Consider the following 23,955-nt stretch of genomic DNA (forward strand, 5'->3'; position numbering starts at 1 on the left):
ATGTGTGTGTGTGTGTGTGTGTATGTATGTGTGTGTATGTGTGTGTGTGTATGTATGTGTGTGTATGTGTGTGTGTGTGTATGTGTGTGTATGTGTATGTATGTGTGTGTGTGTGTGTGTGTGTGTATGTGTATGTGTGTGTGTACAATGATCTACACAGAAGGTACCTGCACCAACTTCAAAGTGTTTGATTTTTTTTTAAGACAGGTAGGTTTCTGAAACTTCTCCTGGCACGCCAAAGAGTTTATGATGATTAAGTTCTGCAAAACACATTTGCGACGTTCACTGTCTACAAACAACCTAATTCCAAGAAAGACTTGTAATCAAATACAGTTTCCTTTCACCTATAATTTGATACGCCCATAAAGCTGGATGGCCTGGGATGCATCCCTTCCATAGTTCTCTACTTAATAGATGTAATCTGTCTCTGCTTTACGAAATACTACTGCTTCACCGTTCTTCAGTTAGCCTCTTCATTTGTTGTTGTTGTTGTTTTTTAAAGGGCCAACTCTGTGATCACTTGTGGCTCTTCACTGAACTCTCATTCAAGTCTACATTAAGATTGCCAAATATTTTGTTTATTTTGCGAGTCACTCGCCTGAACAACAAGGAACGGTTCCTTCCTTGCCATTATCTGTGGTGTGGAAGCAATGGATGGATATTCCTACCCAAATCTCCTTTCCCAAAGCTGACACAAGAGTGGAGCCCAACGGGCTGAGAAAGGATACCACCAGCACCTGGAAGAATTCAAATACTACGGAGGCAGGAAACCAGAAAACTCCCATTGACGAAAGGGAACTTTAATCTAGCACAAAAGCGTTTCTTTGTAGTCACAGCAGGATCTGTTGACATCGTACAGCTTTAGTGAAACAAAAGAACACACATCTTTAAAGTCAACACAGCTATCAAACCGTAAGCCATACATACACACACAGCACCGTTGTCGATCTTGTTCTGCATGAGATTGGTGGGCCTGAGGAGGGAAACAGGATCCTGTGGGGGTACCGGCAACAATGCCGAGCTCCAGGAACTCAGAATTGTGAAGGGAACATTTTTGTGGCAGATGCTTTTCCTAAAAAAACACTGTATCATCCAATAAATATTTGACTAAAATCCATTTGTGCTTTTGGGTGATGTTGACTGACTCCTTTCTGAGACCTAATAAGAAACAAGAAAGTGTCGGAGCAGGATTCCTCACAGCAAGCCTCGGTATTGTCATAAAATTTTAATTTAAAGCAGAAAACATGCTGATGTGTCAGTAATAGGCTTAAAATATTAAAGACTTCAAAACCCCCAAGCGCTTCTTCTCTGTATAACATTGGTGAATATATATATATATATATATATCTTTGCTATATAATTTCAAAACATGGAATAGTTTCCCCTTTCTCTTTTCTATATATAATATATGTCTTCCAAAATACATTGTCAGTATTTATATCTGAAAAATACTGTACAAAAAAAGAACCCCCTATAATTACTCTGTATAAACATTAAACAATTTAACAATCTCTCCTTTTGGTCTATAGTAAACATTAAAATTGATTGGATAAAACCACAGTTTGTGACAACACCATTCCCTTCTGAGATACACCAGTGTCCTTGACATTCATTTTCGGAAGTCCACTTCATAAGAGCACACACGTTCAAAAGCAAATGGAGAATAAGAAACATAAGCTCCAGAATTGTTAATTTATGAGGCATTCAGAAATGATACCATGAGGAAAAAGTCTCTTACAAAACATCCATTTTTTTAACTTAACTGATTTTTTTTAAAAAAGCAAAGTATATTTCACACAAAAAATGTATATATTACCAAAAAATGGGAGAACTAAATGAATCTTGAGTACTCAAATTGTTTTGAATATCATAGAGGGATATAGGAAAAGTTAACTAGAAAAATGGCAAAGGGATGGGTGTAGGTATGGGGAGACAATAAAACCAAACGTATCAAAGTCAAAGGCTATTCCAAGATGCATTGCTGAGGGGGGGCTCACATACTAGTAAACTAACCCCTCATCCTTAGACCTCCAGAGCTCTCTGTCTCCCTGTCCTGAGGATGTTTGGGTCATGCGCGAATGCATTACTTTAATTTTTTTTGTTTTTTTTTTCTTTAAAAGACAGCAATTCTTAGGTAGGGAAAATATCCTACGTCCACTAGTAGTACTCAGGCAGCATGCTCTAGCGTACAATAGGATTATTGCTTTAGGTACAGACGCAGCAAAACCACACTCTGTTCTATAGTAGTATTCTTACTTATCTGGGGTTGGTAGAATTAAAAGGAAACTTAGTAGATAGCAGTAAGTAAATATGAGATCTAGTGAACCTAAACAGCACTTTAAATTTGAAGACAATTATCACCAAAACTGGAAGGGAGGGGGAAAAATGAGGAAAGCAACCTATAAATGAATAGAGCTGCAATGTAGTGCTTCAGGTATTTTGTGTACCTTACTAGAACTGGTAACTCACAGATTAAACAGAAACAAGAGCTTGTGCTCTTGAAAAACTCCACTGCTTTTCCTGGGCCCTCCTTAGTGAAGTCACGCAGAGCCCTGGAAGAGTGTGTTAGCTGGAACATGAAGAGAGGCAGAAGAAGGGCAGGAGGGGAGAAGGGGAGGGAGAACCCCATCAGAGGTCTCCCAAGTCTAGTAAAAACATGGCACCGTTCTTGTTTGGAACTAGAAGACAATGAGAGGACCATCTAGAAAATGGCAAGTGCAAAGGAACACACATACACACAACGCACGCACACCACTGACCACACATGGGAGCACAAGCCATGTATGCACACACACACATACACATACACACACATGGATGCACACTGAAATGTGAGTCAGTTGTGTTTATGCCTCTGGTAAAGTGCTGATGTCAGAAAGGTTGGTTTGGGTGTGGTGCTACCAGACAGGAAACAAAGCTTTCCATCTATTCAAAAGACAGCCCGCAAATAAAACCCAAATGCCACTCTACAGGGGCCCGTGCCTGGCCTCATACTTGGCGAGTATGTTCTTGCATTTGCCCAGCTCCTTTCTCAAGTCAGCCACCTCCTGGCGGAGAGCCGAGTTCTCCTTCTCCAGGAACGAGGCCCTGATGGCTATCTGATTCTCCTTCAGCCGCCGGGCATCACGGGAGCGCTTGGCCGCCATGTTGTTCTTTCTGCGCCTTGCCCAGTACTTGTCATCCTGCTCATTAGTTACAGAAGGGAAAAGAAACAAGATATTAGATTTCAACAGCTCCGAAAGGTAACTAGGGTGCTGGCAGCCATCTGGGGTGGTGCTGAGATTCCAACCCAGGTTTCTTAACTCCTGTGTCCTTCTTCACTCCTGTCTCCATTCTGAGAGAATGGTACTTAAGCGATGGCTTCCTTCTTGGAGCCAGGGACTTGCTGTGAACTCTTTGTCAATGTATCTTAGCTACCTTAATGAATATGCTAGTGCTATATCAATTCCACTTTCAGGATTTGATCTAAGAACAACCTTCATGCATGTGCATAGACATGGGCATGTAAGTTTTACTGTATAAATGTTATAAAAGAAAAAAGTGGAAAAAATAATTATCTGTAAGAGATTTAATAACAACGTTATAACAGAGTTAACACAAAGAGATATTCTGCAACTGATAAAAAAATAATAATAACCCAGTGGAACCACAAAGTGTTCATAAAATACCATTATGTAGATGGATACCATTGTAATCTGCTGATAAATAGGTATGATTTCACCCCAATTTGATTAAAAAATGTAATATAATTTATCCATAGAAAGAAGCCCCAAATTTTATATATATAAAATATATATCTTATATATTATATATATATACTTTATATATAAATACCAAGCTATAAACATAGTGCCTGTAAAAGGAGGGCTTGAAAGGGGTTGGAACACAGAGGCAAAAGAAAGAAACATCTACCCTTCTGAACTATCAAAATATATAATGGCCATGTACACTCTGATAGTGAAAATAGAACTTTGAATTAAAAAAAATACCTCTAACCCGCCACTAGTGAATGTACTCATATTGGTGGCTAGCACTTAAATAAATGACTTTAATTTCCTATTTAACTGCTCTCAGCTACCCCAGTTAATACTTAGCTGTAGTTAATCTGAAAGGCAATCCTCCCTCTCACCGCCCCATTACTGTTCCCTCTACGGAAAGCAGAGGCAAGCTGCCTGGGGAGTCGAAGGGGAATCTTCTTTTAGTCCTTCACGATTCACTGGTGGTATCACTCGATGAATTTTGCGACTTCCTTTCAACAACCTGCTACAACAATTTCCTCAGTCCTAGCAAAGTTCACACCTGCATGGTGACATGCCACTTGGAATAAATGGGTGATGCCAGCTCTTCTTCTCCCCTCAGATTCCTAAAGGAAGTTAGCATCAGATGGGGCCCAAGGCTGTAAGGAAAGTCCAAAACCAGTGGTCCACACCTAGACTTATCTATTACCTTCATCAGGTATGTACTCTATATCCAAGGTGCAAGAAGAAAGGTGTATGTAGGGACTTACTGGCTTTGGCTCCAAAACCGACATTGTTATCTTATGTATAAAACACCACTAGCCTTCTATACATTTCACAATAATATATATTACAGGATGAAAAAGCTGATCTTCATAATCGCTGAATTCTTCTTAGGAAGGCAGCTACCCTTTAAAGAATATCTGAGTAAACCATCTTGGACAGGTATGCTAGGGTTACTGGCAGAATTGGTTGTCTGTGTTTTTCTTTTTTTTTTCTTTTGGTCCGGTTGTGGGGCCTGAACTCTGGGCCTGGGCACTGTCCCTCAGCTCTTGAGCTCAAGGCTAGAGCTCTACCACTTGTGCCACAGCGCCACTTCCGGCTTTTTTTTCTGCTTATGTGGTGCTGAGGAATCGAACCCAGGGCCTCATGCATGCAAGGCAAGTGCTCTACCACTGAGCCAACTTCCCAGCCCTTGTCTGTGTTTTTCACAGGAAGTGGGAAATCTAGAAGGAAAGGGAGAGAGGCTAAGAGAAGCCAGGAGAGCCAATGACATTACAGGTGAGGGAGAAAGAGCCCAAAGGTATATTCACAACAGCAAAGCCTCCATTTCAGATGCAAGGTGTTTTTATTACTTGGGGGTGATTCCCTTATTCTACCTTCTTTGTAATATCAGAAAACCTACCATTCTTGGCAGTGTGTCCAGAAGTGGTTTCCAAGAATAGTGCAAAGAGGAGCTGACTTATGATAGACAGGAACCTCCCCACAGGGGAGCAGGAGTCCAGGAGATGAGGGAGCCCACCAGAACAAGACCCTGAGAAACTGTAGAAACTGCTTATGGTGAAGGAGGGAACCAGTGCTCCATCACAGGCCCTGGACTTGGTGGCATGTGACAATCCTGATCAAGTCTTAGAGCTCAAGGAGTTGGCCACTGAGCCCAGCGTTACAATCAGCTTTTTTGGTGTCTTTCTTAGAGTTTCTAAAATGCTTTATTTCTGGCTCACCTGTTCACACATACAGATGAACTAGCAAAGGAGTGAAGGAGACTAAACCTTTCAGGTGGAGGGGAGCAGAGAACAGGGGTATAACAATGGATGCAGAAGGCAAGAAACACCAGCTTGCCTCCTTCCTTTGTTATCCCAAGATGTCTGGGTATCGGGGAAATAAAACTCAGCACTACATTCTATGTCCCCTTCCCCTCTACCTGCCAGGTGCTGATGCCATCTGGATACCCAGTTATCCTCACCAAGGACCCATTCAGTCCTGCCCACTTCCAAGAAGTCAATCTTCCTTCATCCTGACCTACTAGAGTTCCACAAGGCCACAAACAGTGTTGGGATTAGCTTACTTTGGTATTCCTAGACCCCGAGAGAGGGTTTGGCACACACTAGAGGAGTGCATTTGTCAAGTGACTATATGAGACCTTTAGAAGTACTATTGTGGCTGTCTCCTACAAGGGGAAGGGGGAGGTGAACAAAACAAAACAACAAACCAAGAGATGGATGGCCGATTTTGTTTCTGTCCATTCCCTACCTGCAGTATGAAAAGGTCAGGCCTGGCCACAAATGGACAGCACAGATGGTTTTACATGGCCTTTCTTGTTGCCAAGGTTACCTGAGCTACTCTGTAATCCTACTCTTTGCTTTGATCACGTATATTTGGAGAGTCAGTGAAGGTCTGGCTGGAGGTTCTACCTACTACTCAGCAGCATCCTCTCAAACTCTCCTTCCATCAAGAGGAAATCCAAGCTTAAAGGGCTTCCCGGTTTAAGTTAAGAGACAAGGCTCTGGAAAACACACAGAATCGGAGCAGGAAGAACACGGGACATGGGAGATACCCAATCTGCCTTGGGCCAGATTTCACAGCACATCTACCTTGGCCCATCCAGTCTGATTATCAATGCTGTGGGTAGTTTAGGTTTTTCTGACGTTTTTGACTATGTAATTTCCCTTTTTGGATTCTTGACATGACAGCTCTTGACCTGTCATCCAAGGGCCTCTGTAGGATCCCTTTTCAGAGTGAACATCCTGCAGTGACCTTTCTGGAAGCTAGACAACCTGGGAGCCAGCCTTACTCTAAAAGCAGAGTTCACCTCAGTTCCCCTCTCGCCTTGTCCACTTCCTCAACTTCAAAGAGGCATCACTGCAAAGCCCCTTTCAGTGCTCTCTGGATATGTGGGTGACAGTGGTGATTTGAGCTACCAGGCAGGGATGTCTGTCTTTTGGGCTCTTTCTCGATTGAAAAAAGAAATCAGGAGGAATTGGGTCTAAATCAATTCATACAATGTCTCAAACTCCCATTTTTCCCAGCTGAGGAGTGTCTTTACACATGAACCACATTTAAGTTTGGGAAATGAGGGTCAGACATTAAGAGTTAATTAGGCCTAATTCCAAGGCCTTGAATATCTATAATCATATCTCTATTGTCTGTGTGATTGGAAAGAAGTATAACCAAAAAGAAAGCCTCATGATGCAACTAATCATAAACAGTTCTCCATTGGTCTAAGGAGACGAGGCATGATTCGGGAAAGAATTTTCACCCTGAGATGTCACGAAACTGTCAGATTAATTTGAAGCTCTGTTGGACTTCTTAAGCTACATGCCTGTCCCCCTCCATTAGAGCAGTGCACCAACCAAGCAATAAGCTCAAGTGGTCATTGCTTGCAATATGAAGTGAACGTGGCATAGAAATAAGCCAGGGACTCCACCAGCTTCATTCACCATGCCTCATCCTGTCATCCAAGGTTATCAAGGTGGAAAGAGGCTCAATCTCTGTCTGTTATTCTGTTCAGGGAAATTGTAGAATTACCAGAAAATCCCAAGAAAGGAAGGAAGCCCTGGGTGTGTAGGGGTTGGGGGGGGGGACTTTTGAAGTCCAGAAGGCTTGCCCAAATGATTTTCTCTCTCTTTCCAATCCTGGAAGAGCCTGATTTGCATTAACTACCAAGGCAGTAGACCATAGGGATTCTAACCTGGAGGAGAGCGGCCAAGTTGGTTTTCTCCACGGGCTTAACATGTCACACCCACATCTTATTGATTCTCCTCATTTCTGTTCAGTATCAAAGGCACAAAAGCATTACTTCACAAGACACCCAGAGAGGAAGCGATGTGCCAAAAAAAAAAAAAAATCAGGACCAGACATACCCTTTATTTTGCCTCTTCATCCCACTCTCCATTTGCCCAAAGCCTGATTACCAGTTCCAATTTACCTTCAGATCATCAGGGATGAAGACTTTGCGAGCTTTCTTAATCATGGGTTGTGGCTTCAGTTCTTCTTCAGAGAACTTGCGTTTGCGAGGGTCAAACATTTCCTGCCCAGGGATGCTGGAGAGGGCAAGATCTGCTGGGTCTGGCTCATAACCCACCGGAACCTGGATGGTGTCAGGATCAATGGGACTTGGTGTATTGCGGTTTGCTGGCAACAGCTGGCCTGGAACAACAGAGAAGTTTTTAATACACATGCACCCCAGGTTAACAGAGTGGATAGTGGTACTTGAGGAGGGATGGCAAGAGTCTTAAAGTAACATCTTCACCATGTTTCCTATTCATCTTCACTGTTATTTCTGAGAGCCTCGCAGGCTGAATACGACTTGAGTCAAGTCACAGGAAGCAAAACAAAAGACCCATATACACCTCTTCACAAACTGCGGGTGGAACAATGCATCTTCACATTCTTTCCTATCACACACATTCGGGGGGCACCAACAGTATGCTGGGAAGAGTTCACTGGTTTTTACATGTAAGTTGATTCCCACGTGAACTGTGGGAAAAGACCTATAATTAACCCTTGGTATAGAGTAGTAAGTTGTGAGATGGAAATAAATCTCACCTGCTTTCAGAGTGTGGGGAACAGCACTTAACACAAAGGAGGTTAAGGTTACAGAGCACATCCTAGGGACCCCGCTTGTTTCCGTTGCATTTTGAGATAGGCAGTAAAATAGCAAAAAGGTCTTCCAGGCACACAGACAAGACAGATGCTTGCATTTGTGAAAAGCAACCAGACAGTCTTCAGTAGTTGCAGGACTGAGTCGAAAGACAAGATGGAGCAAGGAGAGGCGACTGACCTGGCCGCCAGAAAAGGCTCCGAATGTTGCCGAAAGATCCTGAGAAGTGAAATAACAACTAGATGAAGTTTGGAAGAAAGACCCAAACCGTGCAACGAAACGACTGAAGGAGAGACAGATCAGATAGAAGGCTGAGCAGCCTCTCGAGGCTACGAGTTCTGGACTGGATGCTGTGGAGCTAGTTCTGGCCTGTGCCTCTTGACTCTACCCTCCTCATCTTAGCCAGTCAATGCATGAACACGTGAATAATGGTAGCAGAGACGGTGAGAAAGGGACACATTTGAGAACACATTTAGCAAATCAGAAAGGCCATAATGGAGTAACTTCTACTTGAGCATTAGACAGGCTTCATCCCTGAGATGCTCAAATATCCTTGGAACTATAGCTTAATTGTGTTTCTGACTATGTCCTACTGGAGAAAGTGAACTTAGTAACAGGTCAAAACATTTAGGCTGAGAGCTTTCTATCGTCACTTCTATTTTTAATCATTCCTTTCATGTCCAGCGCATAAATGAGAGGACACGACGTGGCTGTGTACGGCCCATTTCCTCTTCCTTCCTCCCTGTCAGTGTGTGACGTACCCTCTAGGTCTCATCAAAACCTACCCCCGCCGGCCACCAGTGGCTCACGCCTGTAATCCTAGCTGTTCAGGAGGCTGAGATCTGAGGCTCACTATTTTAAGTCAACCCTAGCAGGAAAGCTTGTGAGACTCTTATATCCAATTAGTCACAGAAAAATCCAGAAGTGGTGCTGTGGCTCAGGAGGAAGAGTGTTAGCCTTGAGCTAACACTGGACCCAGTGCAAGGCCCAGGACCAGCAAAACAAAAAACAAAAAACCTACCCTAGTTGAAGCACAAATTCCTTGGCTTGGATTCTAGAAAGACTGAAATAAAGACTGAAATCTTGTGTGTTTGTTTTCTGGAAGGTCCTCATAGGGCGCTTGCACAATGAATGCTCTGGGTGACCTTCTAGGTCCTTACTCTCCCTCCGTACGTTCCTTGCCAAGGGTATTGGCAGAGGATGGTGAGTTCTTAATAGCCACGGTTCTGCTCAGCGCCAGCTTCTAGACTGCTGGGTTTTATACTGGATAGTGTCAAGGCTAAATGGATGATACTTCCCTTGTAGAAACTATGAACTAAAAGAACTACCCAACAACTATCACAACAACCCTCACAGACATGTCCCTTGTTCTCCTATCCTTTTAATGAATACTTCCCAAATCTAATTGCTCCAAGTAGCTCCAAGCCCCTCCTACATATTTTGGTATTCTATTTGTCAATATTGACCCCCCCCACACACACTTTCTATAGAACCTTTCCCAGTGTTCTGCTCTAGCCCTTTCCTACAGAAGAAGTAGGTCAGTCCTACCTGCCTGAAGAATGGACAAAATATAACTGGACCAGAGCCCAGGAAAATGGCCTCCTTGGTGCCAAACAGCAAAGGAAAGAAGGCTGAAAAAACAGAGCCAAGTCTTTTTTACTTCCTAGAGACTCTCCTGCCATCCTATTTGTTTATCCATGTTTTGTGCTACGTTCACTCTGTGGGACTTGTTTTTCCCTCCCTTTGTTCCAAACTGTAACAGTGTCACTTGATCTTTATGGTAGTTTCCTGACCCTTGTGAATTTTCCAATTTTTAAATGAAGAATCATCATTTAAGAATGCATCATTGAGCCGGGCGCTGGTGCTTACACCTGTAATCCTAGCTACTCAGGAGGCTCAGATCTGAGGATGGCAGTTCAAAGCCAGCCCAGGCAGGAAAGGCCGAGGGACTCTTGTCGTCTCCAATAAACCCCTTCCAGCAAGTTTGGCAAACACTCCATCTCTGAGCTGCATGCTGAGCCCCCTTCCTTATGTCTTGGTTTTCTGAACACATAAGTGATTTAAACTAAATGAGACTACATTGCCAATCTATCACAAATTGCTTTTTCAACCTATCCATTTTGCATATGCAGTTTCCCACATTAGTACAAATAATATTGTTATGGGAAAGTCAGCAAAACTATCTGTATCTTAGGCCTTGGGTATGTTGAGATATTAAGGCAAGATAGGAAACAGTGAAAATGATAGGAAAGTTTAACAATAACAGCAAAAGTAGATTTGTCTACAGCAGGAGAAGTGTTTAGAGAGCCTTTCATAAGTTTAACAAGAAAGCATCAAGCCGGGTGCTGGTGGCTCACACCTGTAATCCTAGCTATTCAGGAGGCTGAGATCTGAGGATCACAGTTCAAAGCCAGCCAGGGTAGGAAAGTCTGTACAACTCTTATCTCCAATTAACCACAGGAAAACCAGAAGTGGTGCTGTGACTCAAGTGGTAGAGTGCTTGCCTTGAGCTGAAGAGCTCAGGGACAGTGCCCAGGCCCAGAATTCAAGCCCCATGACTGATTTAAAAAAAAAAAAGGCCTTGAGTCTTTTGTTAATTATACCCCATCACAAACCCCACCACAAACATTTTGCAATAGGAAAACCTATTTGTTGGTAAAAAGTCCTTTCAGATAAAACCTTATTTTATCATGTGTAGCCTTTCTAGCAAGAGAATGTCTTTATGTCCCATCATTATCCCATCAAGATTACCTAAGTATAACCCTAACACTAACCTGCTGTAACAGCTTTTAGCCTTCGGGTTTTTGCCCTTGCCTGCCTGTTTCAATTGTCGGAACATTTCTTTGTTTGTGTATACAACCTTTTTATCTTTTTTTGTTTTTTTTAGATAAGCTTCTTCTCAAATAAGTCGCACCTCATTTCCTACTGACTGGTTCCTTTTTTACTTCTTCATCTGTCCACATAGTATGGTAGGAAGGTATGTAAACTTTATTGTGGCTTGAATGTTTTAAAAGGTCCTTTTACACATTTTTATTTAGCTTCACATGACTAAGAGCTACGGATGACTAACATAACAAACTTATCTATCTTAATACAAGAAGAAAGCAAAAGGTAAAGGGGGAAAAAACTTCCAAAGGACTTTGTACAGCCAAAACGATATTAGTGCCATTTGCAAGAAGGCAAAAGGCAAAAAGGGAGAAAATACACAAAAAGCCCTGAATCTTTACATATTAACTCTGTAAGTTATAGTTTACAAAAGGAAACTTGATAGGTAATTATTTGGCCTAAGCTGACACGGGAGATAAGAGGAGGAACTTCCACTGTCATACAAGTTTTGTGACATAACGGTCCAGAAGTAGTAAAAGTGAAAAGATGCTCTGCTAGTTTCTTCAGAATCCGAAGAGAATGAAGTCAGTTGCTCCTGAGTGTGTTTGGGGGACAGGGGGACCTCCTCAAATCTCCTGGTTGGCTTGTCAAATACAGATCAGAGTTTTTAAAAAAGAACAGTGCAAAATGCACATGGATAATGGGAGAAGCATCAGTTTACTACAGCAAGAGCAAAACGAAAGCACTTCCCATGTTGTGGGAGTGAGCTACGTAAAAGAGCTCCAGGTCCTGAGGAAGCGGTGTTGGGACAGTTTACGGCTGGTTTAGGCTGAGGGAAGGGCCAGATAGTTCTGTCCACATGAGGGGCCGGCTCAGTGATGAACAGTTTGGAGTAGCAAGGGCTATCTGTCCACATGAGGGGCCCGCTCAGTGATGAACAGTTTGGAGTAGCAAGGGGTTTTGTTTTGTTTTGCTTTACATTTATTAGTTCAGCTTATACTTTTCTTCATGTTAACCTTTCACAGTTTTGCTCAGCTTATCAAACTTACATGTTTTATACTAGTCGCAACTGCTGTAAATTCCCTTACTGCCTAGTAAGTTATTGCTGGCAGAAGAAAGCTACTGGTTTGAAAATGCTAGGTTTGTTTCTAGCTATTTTATGACTCTCCTACTATTTCTATTTTTATTTCATTTATTTATTTATTTTTTTTTACGGAGACAGGATCTCACTATATAGCACTGGTGGCCTTAAATTCGCCATCTAGCCCTGGCAGGTCTCAAACTCATGACCTGCTTGCCTCAGCATCCTGAGAGTTGGGATTACAAGCCTGAACCACCACACCCACGCTTAGTTATAATAGCTCTAACTGCTCTTAGGTTTTAGATGAATGATCTTCTCTTTTACCACAAAAGCCAGTTATGGATTCTTTTCTATGTTTGTAAATCCCAATTTATTTAAAACAAATTGTTTAATTTCGCTACATTAGCTGCAAGATGATGCGTGTGGAAGGTGGTGAGACCAATGATCCCACTTGTCCTAGATTGCTGTGGAAATGCTTTAATGCTTCACACCCTGAAGTATGGCGGTTTGTTCTAGCATCCTAGAAGATACAGCTGGACATGTTAAAAGAAATTCCACCCCATTCCATTGTACTAAATGTTTTATGAAAGCTGGACCTAATGTATTATTAAATTTCTTTATGTGCCTTTTCTCTTACTATTGATTGAGACCGTCGTGTGGGTTTCTTCCTGCATTTGTTTAACCTTGAGCTTGGTATTTATCCAAAGCTTTTTAAAAATGATCCAGAGTAGACAAGATCATTGTGTAGTTTCTGGGATCCTGAGAGTCATTGTTTTCTACTTCTAGAAGCATCAAGACAAAAGTCACTTCCAGAAATACCAAGGAGGATTTCTGGAGGAAAGGGTGGAACAAAGGGCTTGAAGGAATCTGGAAAGAGATGAGAAGTCACCTCCTTACCCCAGTTAGTCTTCACTTCTGTGTCAGACAAGAAGGTTTTGCTTCTTGTGAGGTGAAATCCAATCCAGTGCACACAAATGCTCTACATCCCCAGCCTTTTGCTTTCCACTCTAGTAATACACAGGGTGCGACTAAACCTCCAAAGAATACAAGTGAAAACAAAAAGATAATCCTTAATTCTTATTATTCATAAAAGCTTAGCAGTGTGTGTTCAATTACCTGAGTAGCTAGCAGTCATCAATGAATGATGACAATGGTAATCTATGTCCTGTCCTCTCAAGTCAATGCTTTTTGTTTATAATATTTCACTGTAAAAAAATACAGTTTTCTGTATTACTTAATACTCTAGGCCAATTGTAACACACTTCCAGCTCTTCTCATTACTCCTAATTTAGGCAGTCAAGTGAGCAAGACATTGCAGTCATAGTAGTCATATCAAAACCGACACCATACCCCAGTATTTGTCATTGGTGCCTATGGGCAAGTGGATGAACATTATCCTCTACCAAGAAAGGCTGAGAAAAGAAGAGAAAAACATTCTTATTTTGGCTAGAAGGGTCTCTTTAACACTGACAGGGAAATCCCTTGTACTTCAAAGTTATTCTCAGATCCTTCTCTCCTGCCTGCCTCACTCTGTTCTCCATCACCAGTTTGCCATTGGTTTCTAAGACACCAAAGGATCATAATTTGCATTTGCAATAGCATCTTTCACTCTGTATGGAACCCAGCATAGGAGCTCAGGTCCTACCTCTTTTTAATACAAATAATCCCTGCTTCAGAAAGTCCTTTTTTTTTTTCTTTTTTGGTCAGTCTGGAACTTGAACTCTGGGCTTGGGCGCTGTCCTTGAGCTCTTCGGCTTAAGGTGAGCGCTCTACTGCTTGAGCCACAGCACCATTTCCGGTTTTCTAGTGGTTTATTGGAGATAAGAATCATTTGGACTTTCCTACCAGGGCTGGCTTTGAACCATGATCCTCAGATCTTAGCCTCCTGAGTAGCTAGGATGACAGGTGTGAGCCACAGGCACCTGCAGGGAGCCAATTAGGGTCAGTGAAGAATGTGTGTGTAATCTGTCACAGGGATTAAATCAGAACCTCTCCCAGGTACATTCAAAGGTTATGGCCCATGGGACTATTATCTCCTGCACAACACTCTGCCAAGGCAGTTGGGCCCTGACAGGCAAAGGTTTTACCTTCTTTGACCCCAGGCTTGTTCCAAATAACCTTGTGGTTCCAGCCAGTCTATTTCTCCAACCCTTGAGTCTGGGCCAACAGACTGTGGCATTAGTAACTGAGTGTCAGATGCAAAGCTGGGTCTGGAGAGCCTTTGCATGTTCCTGTCTCCCCTGTAGCCTTTCTGTCAGCGCCATAAACATGTCCAGGCTAGCTTGCTGGAGGAGGAGGGTCATGTGGAGTAGGCCAGCTTAGGTTAGCTCAATCACCTGCTTCCCCAGAGGTGTGAGTCCAACCAGGTTGAAAAAGCCATAGACTGACCCACAGCAACTGTATATGCATAATCAACAAACCCTGATTTGTGTATGCTGCTGAGTTTGTGTGACTGTTTGAAGAGTGTTACCATAGCCATCAATGGCTGAGCCAAGAGCTCATACAGGGAGATGTTTACAGTCACATTAAACATGGTAACAGGAGTGAAATGTGTTCAGGACAGCGGTGAGGCCATGAAGTGAGCCATGCTTGGGTTTGAATTCTGATTCTGCAGCCTGAAAGTAATATATACTTGGGCATGTGTGAATAAAAGGCCAAAACAAAACCCTCCATTTGATAGTGTTGCGTGAGAAATGAATGAAATACCATACATCAGTAAAGGCCTCAGAGCAATGTACGGTACTTGGGAAGTCCTCCATATAAGGTCTACATTGTGAAGACAAATATAAAATACAGACACAACCCGATCACAGAGACTTCAAAATAAACTGTGCAAACTCTTGCTCCTGTCTAAGCCTGCTTCTCTGGACTACCTCCTGACTGTCCTTCCTCCTCCTGCTCATATTCCTGTAGTGCCACAAGGCTGCTGGAAGACATGCTCCAAGTAAAGGCCATCTCCTGTTATCAAGCAGGGATTCCTTTTCCATGTGCTAACGTTAGAGACCACTGCCCCTCCCCCACCGCCCCCCACTGCCCTGTCTCTTGCTTCTTGAAGAAATGAGGAGGAAGGAGGAAGAGGAAGGGACCAAAGAGCTGGAGACAAATGGGGTCTTGGAGAAAACAAAGAGGAAGAAAAAGAGCAAAATGTGTGTTGCTGTGCTGCAGGCCTGCTGCTTTATCCAATTAGGAAATACAGTTGATAAGCCGAGCAAGCTGGCCCTGGCCCAGAGGCTTCACACCCCAAAGGATGCGGCAGATGCTCACACCCTAGTGTGTCAGTGCCCCAAGCAAGGTATGGGATGGCAGGGAGTGGGAGGGAGGGAAGGGAGAGAGGGGAGTGAATTAGGAGACCAAAAGTGGAACAGAGAATAACTAGAAGAAAGGAAGGAAGGAATAAAAAAAAGGGACAGGTGGAGGCACCCAAAGGCAGAAGGAAGAAAGGAGAAGAGACACAGGAAAGTATTAGTCAAAGATGAAACCGGAAAATGTCCTTCTAAACCCATCATCTTCTAGGAGCTTGTCTTGTCTGGAGTTTTTTATTTTCAAGGGTCTAGAGCCTGACGTAGTGTCAAGTTCTATTCACTCTCCCTCCATCCCTCTACCCCCAGATCCCTCCCCCCTTCTCCCTTCCCATTTCTTTCTCCTCTCTGCCGCATTTTTTGTACATGGTACCCAGAAAGTGTTCTCTCTTAGGAGTGCAGAACAATTATACCGAAAGGCTCACTGTAAAGATGCCTTTGATCTCAGTGGCTCTTATCCAACGACTCCCTTCACAGAGCAACAAGCTGTCGACAGAAACAAGGGAAACACATTAACACCTTAAAACCAGCTCCTTCCTTGAGCTTAAGCTTCAGAACACAATGCAAGTGAGCCCACTCTGCCCATGGTGCAATCAATGTTAGTAGTGTTGACAGGTCACCGGGTGGACCCCTAGTTCCCAGCAGGCCCTCAAGATGTACCACCTCAGTTAATCCTCATAATAACTCTATGAGGAATGGAATTGATTAATAAAGGAAACAGAAGGCTCAAGGGCAAGCCAGGGACGGAGGCTGGCTTGGACTCACACAAGGTCATTTATCGTAAGAGTGATAAAGTGGAGAGTGAGGGATGAAGCCGCAGGCATGGGGTCACACAGCTGGAAATCTGGGCACCAGGATGGGTGTGACTCAAGTTGGCCTGACACCTACCTAGCCCACGATTCCCACTGCCCTTCACTTCCCTCTCAGAGAGGCAGCTGGAGAAGAAAGGGCAGTCTCTCCAGAGGTCTTTCTCTTCAGCCTCAACAGCTGCCTGGGTATGAGCTAGTCCTCCAAAGAGGCACGGCTTCCATTCAGAACACGAACTCCCAGGCACTACAGGAAGCCACCTCCTTCTCTCCTCTCTTTTCTTCTTTGACCTCCTCTGCCTTCTTTACAACCATAGTCCCCACACGGCGAGCTTGATGCCAAGGGCAAGACTGTATCTAACCAAACAGAGCTGAGCCATGGGGCTCCTGTCCCTGCAACCCCTCGAGCATTGTATATGTAAGAAGAAACATCTGGGTAAGCAAGACACCAGGCCTAGTTATGAGACAGCTGAGGAATGCTGGCAGAAAGGGAGACAAATACGTCCTGCTATGTGTACAGGAAGTCGGCTACACAGCTCACTTCATGGGAAGGAGTATTATATGTCTATAACCTTAAGTGATTGGGAAGGAGTATTATATGTCTATAACCTTAAGTGATGAGTATGCCCATTCATGTTCTCTTTGAGTTGGGGTAGAGACACTTGTAATATTGTTCTGATGCTCTGTCCCCATCGTGGGTCTCTGTGCTGGGTCTGGAGGAGACAACACAGCTCATCAGAAAACACACAGATCAAAGCTTTGCCCAACACCCCCCCCCCAGCTCTGGCTGAGGCTTGTTTTGCCTTGCAGCCCTGTCAAGTGGAGGAATCGCTCCCCTTAAAGGGTTGCTGAGGCTAGACAGCAATGAGAGAAGGCCCCTTTAGTAGGTGTGGAGACCTGACTTCCCTCCTGTCCTGTTTTCCTCTAGTCCCCACTCCAGCTAAGCCTGTTAGACATCAACACACATGACCCTGTGCCCAGGACAAGCACTTTGCCTTGAGGTGGTGCATCAGCACTCAAAAGTGGCCCTAACTTGACTTGGCAGCTTCTCACTTGGCAGGAGGTTGGCCGGGATTAGCAAGGCCTCTCATTCCAAGGGTGTGTGTCATCATGCTTCTTGCCAAAAGCTGTCAGCAAAACCTGCCTCCTTGAATCCTCTGAGCTTCGGTGCGAGAGCTCACAACCATAGCCTGGAAGAGGCAGTTAGGTGGAGAGAGAATGAGTGTTCCCGTTAGAGGTCGGGGCACGTGTGGCCCCAGGATTTCCCATCACTAGCCCTCCACCAGCTCTTCTCTAGGCCAACCTCCCCTCCTCAGACCTATGGGATCAGAAGGTGGCAGAAGACAGGGCACTGGTGGCTCTGGGATTTCTACATTCTACATCTATACCTTTCCTACAGCTATCACAGCATCTGGAGGTAGAGAAGGAACAGGGTGGTCAGAAACAAATTCACAGCGCCAGCTGTCTTCAACACCAGCGGGAGGCATATTTTAGATCTTGCAACCTCCCTGAGAGGTGGGTATGAACAGTCGTGAAATGAGAAGCAAGAAGGCCCTCCCTGTCTGTCCCCATACTCACATTCTGCCCCATACTGCCTTCCACCACTTAGAACTATGGAGGGACAAGAGTAGTTTCCTGTGTACTAGTAAGACTTGGAGAAAGGAAGGCTTCATAAGATAGCTAGCCAACTGCTAGTTGGTTCAAATTCTGGAAACTGTCTTGCTGAAAGGATCTTTCTTCCAAGACTGCCAGAGTAACACAGGAAGATTGTAATAAAGAAAGCCCATTGTAATCTGCTTGACAATAAAACCCCACCTAATAAAGGACAAGCCAACAAGACAAATGGAAGGGATGAAGTGGAAACTCAAGGCCAATATCTCCCCATCCTCTGCAGAGGTCCACAGGGGACTGATGGCTGTCAAGATCTTCAGTGTTCCACAGAAGTGCTCTGAAAGGAGGGTCTTCTTCCTTCAACACCAACATCTGGACCTCCCCAGTGTACCTGCTGCACATCTATGGGCTCCTTTTGCCAGCCCTGTGACATGGTGAGGACTAAGTGCGCACATTTTCCCAGTAGAGCGACTGAGCTGCTAAGCAACGTATGTGGCTCTCCTTAGAATGAGCAGAGCCTTGTCTTCTTACGTAGCAGGGAGGCATGCTCTCAGACTGACTGTCTTTTTTCAGAGAAAGGTTTTTCCCGTGTTCAATGACAACACACACACACACACACACAAACACTCACACACACACACACCACCTAGACCCCGGGCAGCTCTTCCACCCATCATCAGAGTTGCAGGCCTAGTCATTTGAAACCTGAACTTTTCAAAGTGCTGCCATGGCTACTTATGACACCAGCTATTTCCCTTTTGGGTTATAGGGAAATTTTGGTTCCGACTTAGAGGAGACAGTGAGGCAGGAGACTAACGAAGCAGTGGTATTTGCTGATGCCCACTGTGAACATGGATCCTAAGTGCACATCAAGAGTGCAGGCTTGCTCTCTAGAGTGAAACCTTTGAACTAAACTAAACAAAGAGAGGAAAGCAGGACTTCTGTTACATCTGTACATTTGGATGAACACACATAGGATTCAGGTGTGTCTCTAAGATGGGCAGCTTCTCCAGGAGACCCACAATTCTGCCCTGCTCCAGTCTCTAAGTACAGCTCCCACAAGCCAGAATGCTTCTCTGAAAGCTCCTTGCCTTGGCTTCCAGCCAGTGTTCTCTGCAATTCTCTCACACGGAAGTTCACAGAAAGTCCTAACCGATCTGTGGACTTCTGGTCACTGCCTACAGACCTGCTGTATTCTCAGCCAATTAAGTTAAAAGCAAACTCCCCCTCCAGCCTGTTGACCATCAGCCTCTGCCACAGGTTTCCTCATGCTGCGAACCTTACTCAATCTTGTTATGTTTTAAGCTTCAGTGACCCCTCTCAGGCAGGATGGAGAAATGGAATGGAATCGACTGGAATCCAAAGAACCTATCTGTAATGGGAACCTTAGAGATAGAGGTTCCAGGAGCCTCCCTCTCCTCTTCCTCATCCATTAAATAATGGAGGGAGAGGTTGGGACCCTAGCAAAGGATCCTTGCAACTTTAACAAGTTAAAAAAAAATTCTTTCTTCGAGTTCAGCAAATATTGTGTGTTGCAGATTCCTGCCACAGGCCAGGTATAAATCATTTCACAAGGGACTTAGACAATTGCAGACCTTCCTACCTGGTCTTTCTGCCACCGGCAACCTCATCTTCCAACAGAGTGGCTGAGTGATTCTTCCTAGATTGTCCTCACTATGACCAAAGCAACCAATGGCTTCCCATGTGGGAAGCAATGACCTCCCCTGTCAGACATATTGCTCCTCTTTTGTACTCTCTGTTTGAACTGAGCTGATCTGTCTTTTCTCTGGGCACATGTGCTTCAGATCCTCCCTGTCTCTACTTGTTCTACCATCATCATGGTCCAGCTGAAGCCCTCCTTCTCTTCCCTATCCCAGTGCTGTTGAAGATAGCTCCTATCAACTTCTCTTATGTTTAATGCTGATGATACAACTTTGCAGTTAGCATGTATCAGCCTAGAATGTATATGTATATATGTATATATATATCATATTAAGTGACTTCATAACTTTTAAGTAATTACATATGCTCAAATTTTATTTTAAATCCTTCAAGGCCAGGTCATGCCCTTGGCTTGTACCGATGATTAACAAAGGGTTATTGATTTTTTTTAAAAAAGAAGTCATTTGCTTAACAAACTTTCAGTGGGCACTAACCGTGGGCTAGGTTCTGAGAACATATCAATAAAACCCAAGCTCTGGAAGCATGCAGTGTGGAGGTGGAATCCGGTAAGTAAACAGATGATTAAGAGTGTGGCTTCACACAGGGGTCCGAAGGTTGGAGTTGAAGGGTTGATCACTAACCCAGATCCAGAGAGAGTAAAGGGAAATTGGGCAAATGAGGGAAGAGATGAAGGATGATCAAGGTAGAGGGAACCAATTACATGAAGATGTAATGACAGGAGAGAATGTATGATTCAGAGAACTGATATCTTGCACTTGGGGGCCAGAAGAGGAGTACAAGTTGAGAGTGGACAGGCAATGGCCTGAGATATCCAGATTTTACCCTCAAAGGAGTAAGGATGGATTAACGAAGTGAAAACACGGCGGTCACCTGACTGACTCGTTTCAGGAAGGCATGTGACCCCTCCCTGCACAGAGGCAGGATTAAAAGAAGAAACAGACGTGGTGGGCTGTGTGGGTTTCAGGGCTATGAGTAAGGTGGGCTGGATATGACTTTTGCCCAACTAGACACAGAAAAGGAAAAGGTGAAATTATCCCGGATGTATAAATGAGTCCATTCCAAGGAACAGACAGTGTCTGAGGGCTCTCCTAATCCTCCAGGGCCCAGGGACTCCACATGGAGACCCATGGAGGTCAGAGGCCTCAGCTTCATAGGAGCATCTAGACTTCAAAACAGCAATGCGAGCTGCAGGTACAGACATAATCAGCCTGAAGTCTCTGGAAAGAATACAGACAGCGAGAAGAAAATCAAAATAAAGGCCCTGGGGGAGAAACTCTGATGCTTTAAAGACCAAGAGGGAAGAAAGGCATGCAGGAGAGGCCAGAATTGTAAGAAGTAAACCAGAGTTTGGACAATCCAGAGAAATAGAGCTGACTGAAGAGAAGGGCTTCTGAGGACACTGTGGATTGCTCAGGATGCATTACTTTGCCTCTTAATCGAATAATCTTCATCAGACAGATGAGCAACAATGCAACTAGAACAGATTAAATACATTGCATGGGGTCCAATGACTAGGGGTTGGATGAGCTTATATTTAAAATTAAGATTCACTTGAAAAATTTTCTACATTTCCACCCCCTTCCACACATGTCCAACAGCTCCAAAGACACAGTTTACAAAGCTTAAGTGGCACAATTTCTCTTAAGGAACATTCACATGGTACCTACATAAGGCAGGAGTTCGTAGATGCTTCTTGTGATTTTAGGTGATTTAGGTCTGTGGGAGAAATGTGGAGTCTTTTGTTTTGTTTGCTGCAGATCCTGGGGCTTGAACTCAGGGCTGGTCACTCTTCCTGAGAGTTGCTGTTGTTTGCTCAAGGCTAGCACTCTACCACTTTGAGCCACAGTTCCACTTCTGGTTTTCTGGTGGTTAATTGGCGATAAGTGTCTCACAGCCTCTCCTACCTGGACTGATCCTCATGTCTCAGCCCCCTGAGTAGCTATGATTCCAGGGGTGAGCTGTAGGCAGGCTTGTGGGAAGCCCATAGGAGCAAGGTAGGATAAGAAGCCTAGACAACGGAGGCACTTCCTTTTGCTGTCGATTGCACATAGTACTTAACCTTCTCATGCCATCTTTGTATGCATTTTATTTCTGTATCTGGAGTGTGATGTGAGGGAAGGGAGCAGCATGGCCGGTGAAAATGCCTGTAGAAACACCCTCTCTAGACTACAACTGGAGACAGCCCCATAGGCTGTGCAAATGACACGAAACAGGATCATTCTCTGCCTCCCTATTAATGATAATTCTGAAAGGTTATTAAGTAAGTGTTGCTAGGCAATAGGAGCTGTGTGTACGGGGGTGTATGCTAAGTGAGGAATATAGATTCCTGTTGAATAAATCAATGGAGTCAAATGGTACCTAAACAAAATAGATTCTCTCGTGTCCCCAAGGCCTTATTGGGGGTAAGATGAGCAGTCTCCCAATACTGCCGGCCTTCGCAGTTACTGATGAGCACTCTGCTATTTCAGAAGTCTTGTTACTGTCCAGGGGATATATACCAGGTGTGATGAGGAAGACTGACATATTCCTGCTATCAGGAAGGACATTATAAAGATGTGACAGCCTGGTCTCCAGTCACTTAAGAAGAGAGGGAAGGCTACAGAGCAACACACACATTTTACAGAATTAACATTCTGTATTAACATTCAGAATTAACATTCATTGAGTGTGTATCTGAATTTTATATTCAGATGCAAGCCAAGATTTGGGGGAAAAAAAGGCAAACTTGGACTTTGGAAATAAATTCAAGTCCTACAGAGGAGGAAAGTTTCTGAGCAACTGCTGATTTAGGCAAGTAATAAAAAACAGAGGGGTTTATTAAATGCAGTTCTTTTCACATGGGTAAGGAGAAAAGCACATGTAAGCTCTCAGACATATTTATAAACCTGCAATGATTCAGTCCTATAGCCTCTCTTACATGTACTGGAATAATATTTTACACCAGACAACTTCTTAGAAATGTGTTGTTTCAGAAAAATGGAAAAATTTTAAGCTTGTACTAAGATTAGCCAAGCTAAACCCATCTGGCTCCTGTCTTATGTAGTCTATAGAGAAATCTTCACGGGACAAAACTCTGCTTTTATATTCCACAGGCACAAGGTGAAGTTTGTGTCGTCCTAGGGTAAAGAGGAAGTAGGCGGTAAGTCATCATGAAACACTCAAATCATCATTTTGATAGCTCTCAGCACTTCAAATCCAGGTTCACTGTGCACGTGAAGGAAAATGACTGTGACCTTTTAGTGGACCAAGAAAATTTCAGACTACTTCTGAAATTCCAATGTGTTGACAAATTCTGCCCAGCTAGTATTTCCTAATGCAAACCACTGAATGAAAGTCACTTCTTACTTAATCATGAGAGCTGAGTTAGCCGATAAGGAGACTTAACAGTGAAGATGTACCAGGCAAATGCCAGGTGGGAGGGGGCAGGAGTCAGACTTTTCAGAAAGGAAAAGATGGCAGTGTTGCCGGATAAAGACAAATGGATTTCGGCATCTGAGGGGGAATCAAAAGTGTCGACGGGCTTCCTGGTGCGCCTGAGCAGGATGGGGACTTTGCAGCATGCAGAAGAGGTTGATAAGTCACAGCCTCAATTGAAAGCATCAAAGAACTGGAGCTGGTAATTTGGTTCTGAAACAGGATGTAAAGAAGGGCAGTGGATGAGATAATTCCTTAAGGTGGGTAATTTTTGGAACAGGCTTCCTAGAGCAGAGATGCCTTTCTCCTCTCCCTTTTCCTCTCTCCCTCCCCAACTCAATTTGAGGGAAAGAAAGAAGCAAAAGAAAGAAGAAAATCTTGAATTTCCAAAGCTGATGAATGTCCCAATCTGGAGAGGGGTTTTTTTTTTCCACATAAGAGAAGATAACATTGACTTTTTAATATTTACAAAATCTACCATACCAAAGGGAATTAAATCATTTTTTCTTAAAAGTCTATGAAAGAATGTTAAGAAAAAGTATCAAATAGAACCTAAGTGCTACTCCTCTGACTTTTGTTGCTTTAAATGTGGTATTGTAATAGAAACAGATCCATTCAATGTTTTTGTCTGTCTAAATAGAGATCTCCAGTTTAGTAGGCATCATGGGGAAAAAATAGGTACCATGGTCTCCCTTATTTGTAATAGTATACATCTAAGATAATCTTAGCAGATGAGCAGAAAAGCTCAATAGCTATGTACACATGACCATATAAGATGATGCTAAGAGAAATGAACTCCCAGACATGGACACGAAGTTTTTCTTTGTTGTTGTTGATCTCAATGTACTAGTGATTTCTTTTTTCTCTTGTGTTTTTCCCCCTATGGTTTATCCCC

The 23,955-nt window shown here is 43.6% G+C and overlaps 1 protein-coding gene across 3 annotated transcripts in view; it reads right to left on the reverse strand.

Annotated features, from left to right (window-relative positions):
• Positions 1 to 784: 784 nt before the first annotated feature.
• Hlf (hepatic leukemia factor) overlaps positions 785 to 23,955 on the reverse strand; it is a 51,686-nt gene continuing 28,515 nt past the window's right edge. For 2 of the 3 annotated variants that reach the window (XM_013038120.1, XM_013038122.1), the window contains exons 3-4: positions 7,666 to 7,886; positions 785 to 3,185 (exon numbers count right to left, since the gene is read on the reverse strand). In XM_013038120.1, the coding sequence (XP_012893574.1) occupies positions 2,967 to 3,185; positions 7,666 to 7,886 (440 nt within the window). In that variant the 3' untranslated portion in view covers positions 785 to 2,966. The remainder of the gene's footprint in view (positions 3,186 to 7,665; positions 7,887 to 23,955) is intronic. The other variant, XM_013038121.1, reaches the window with a different exon arrangement.

This window comes from Dipodomys ordii, unplaced genomic scaffold (genome assembly GCF_000151885.1).
Source record: "Dipodomys ordii isolate 6190 unplaced genomic scaffold, Dord_2.0 Scaffold7, whole genome shotgun sequence".
NCBI lineage: Eukaryota > Metazoa > Chordata > Mammalia > Rodentia > Heteromyidae > Dipodomys > Dipodomys ordii.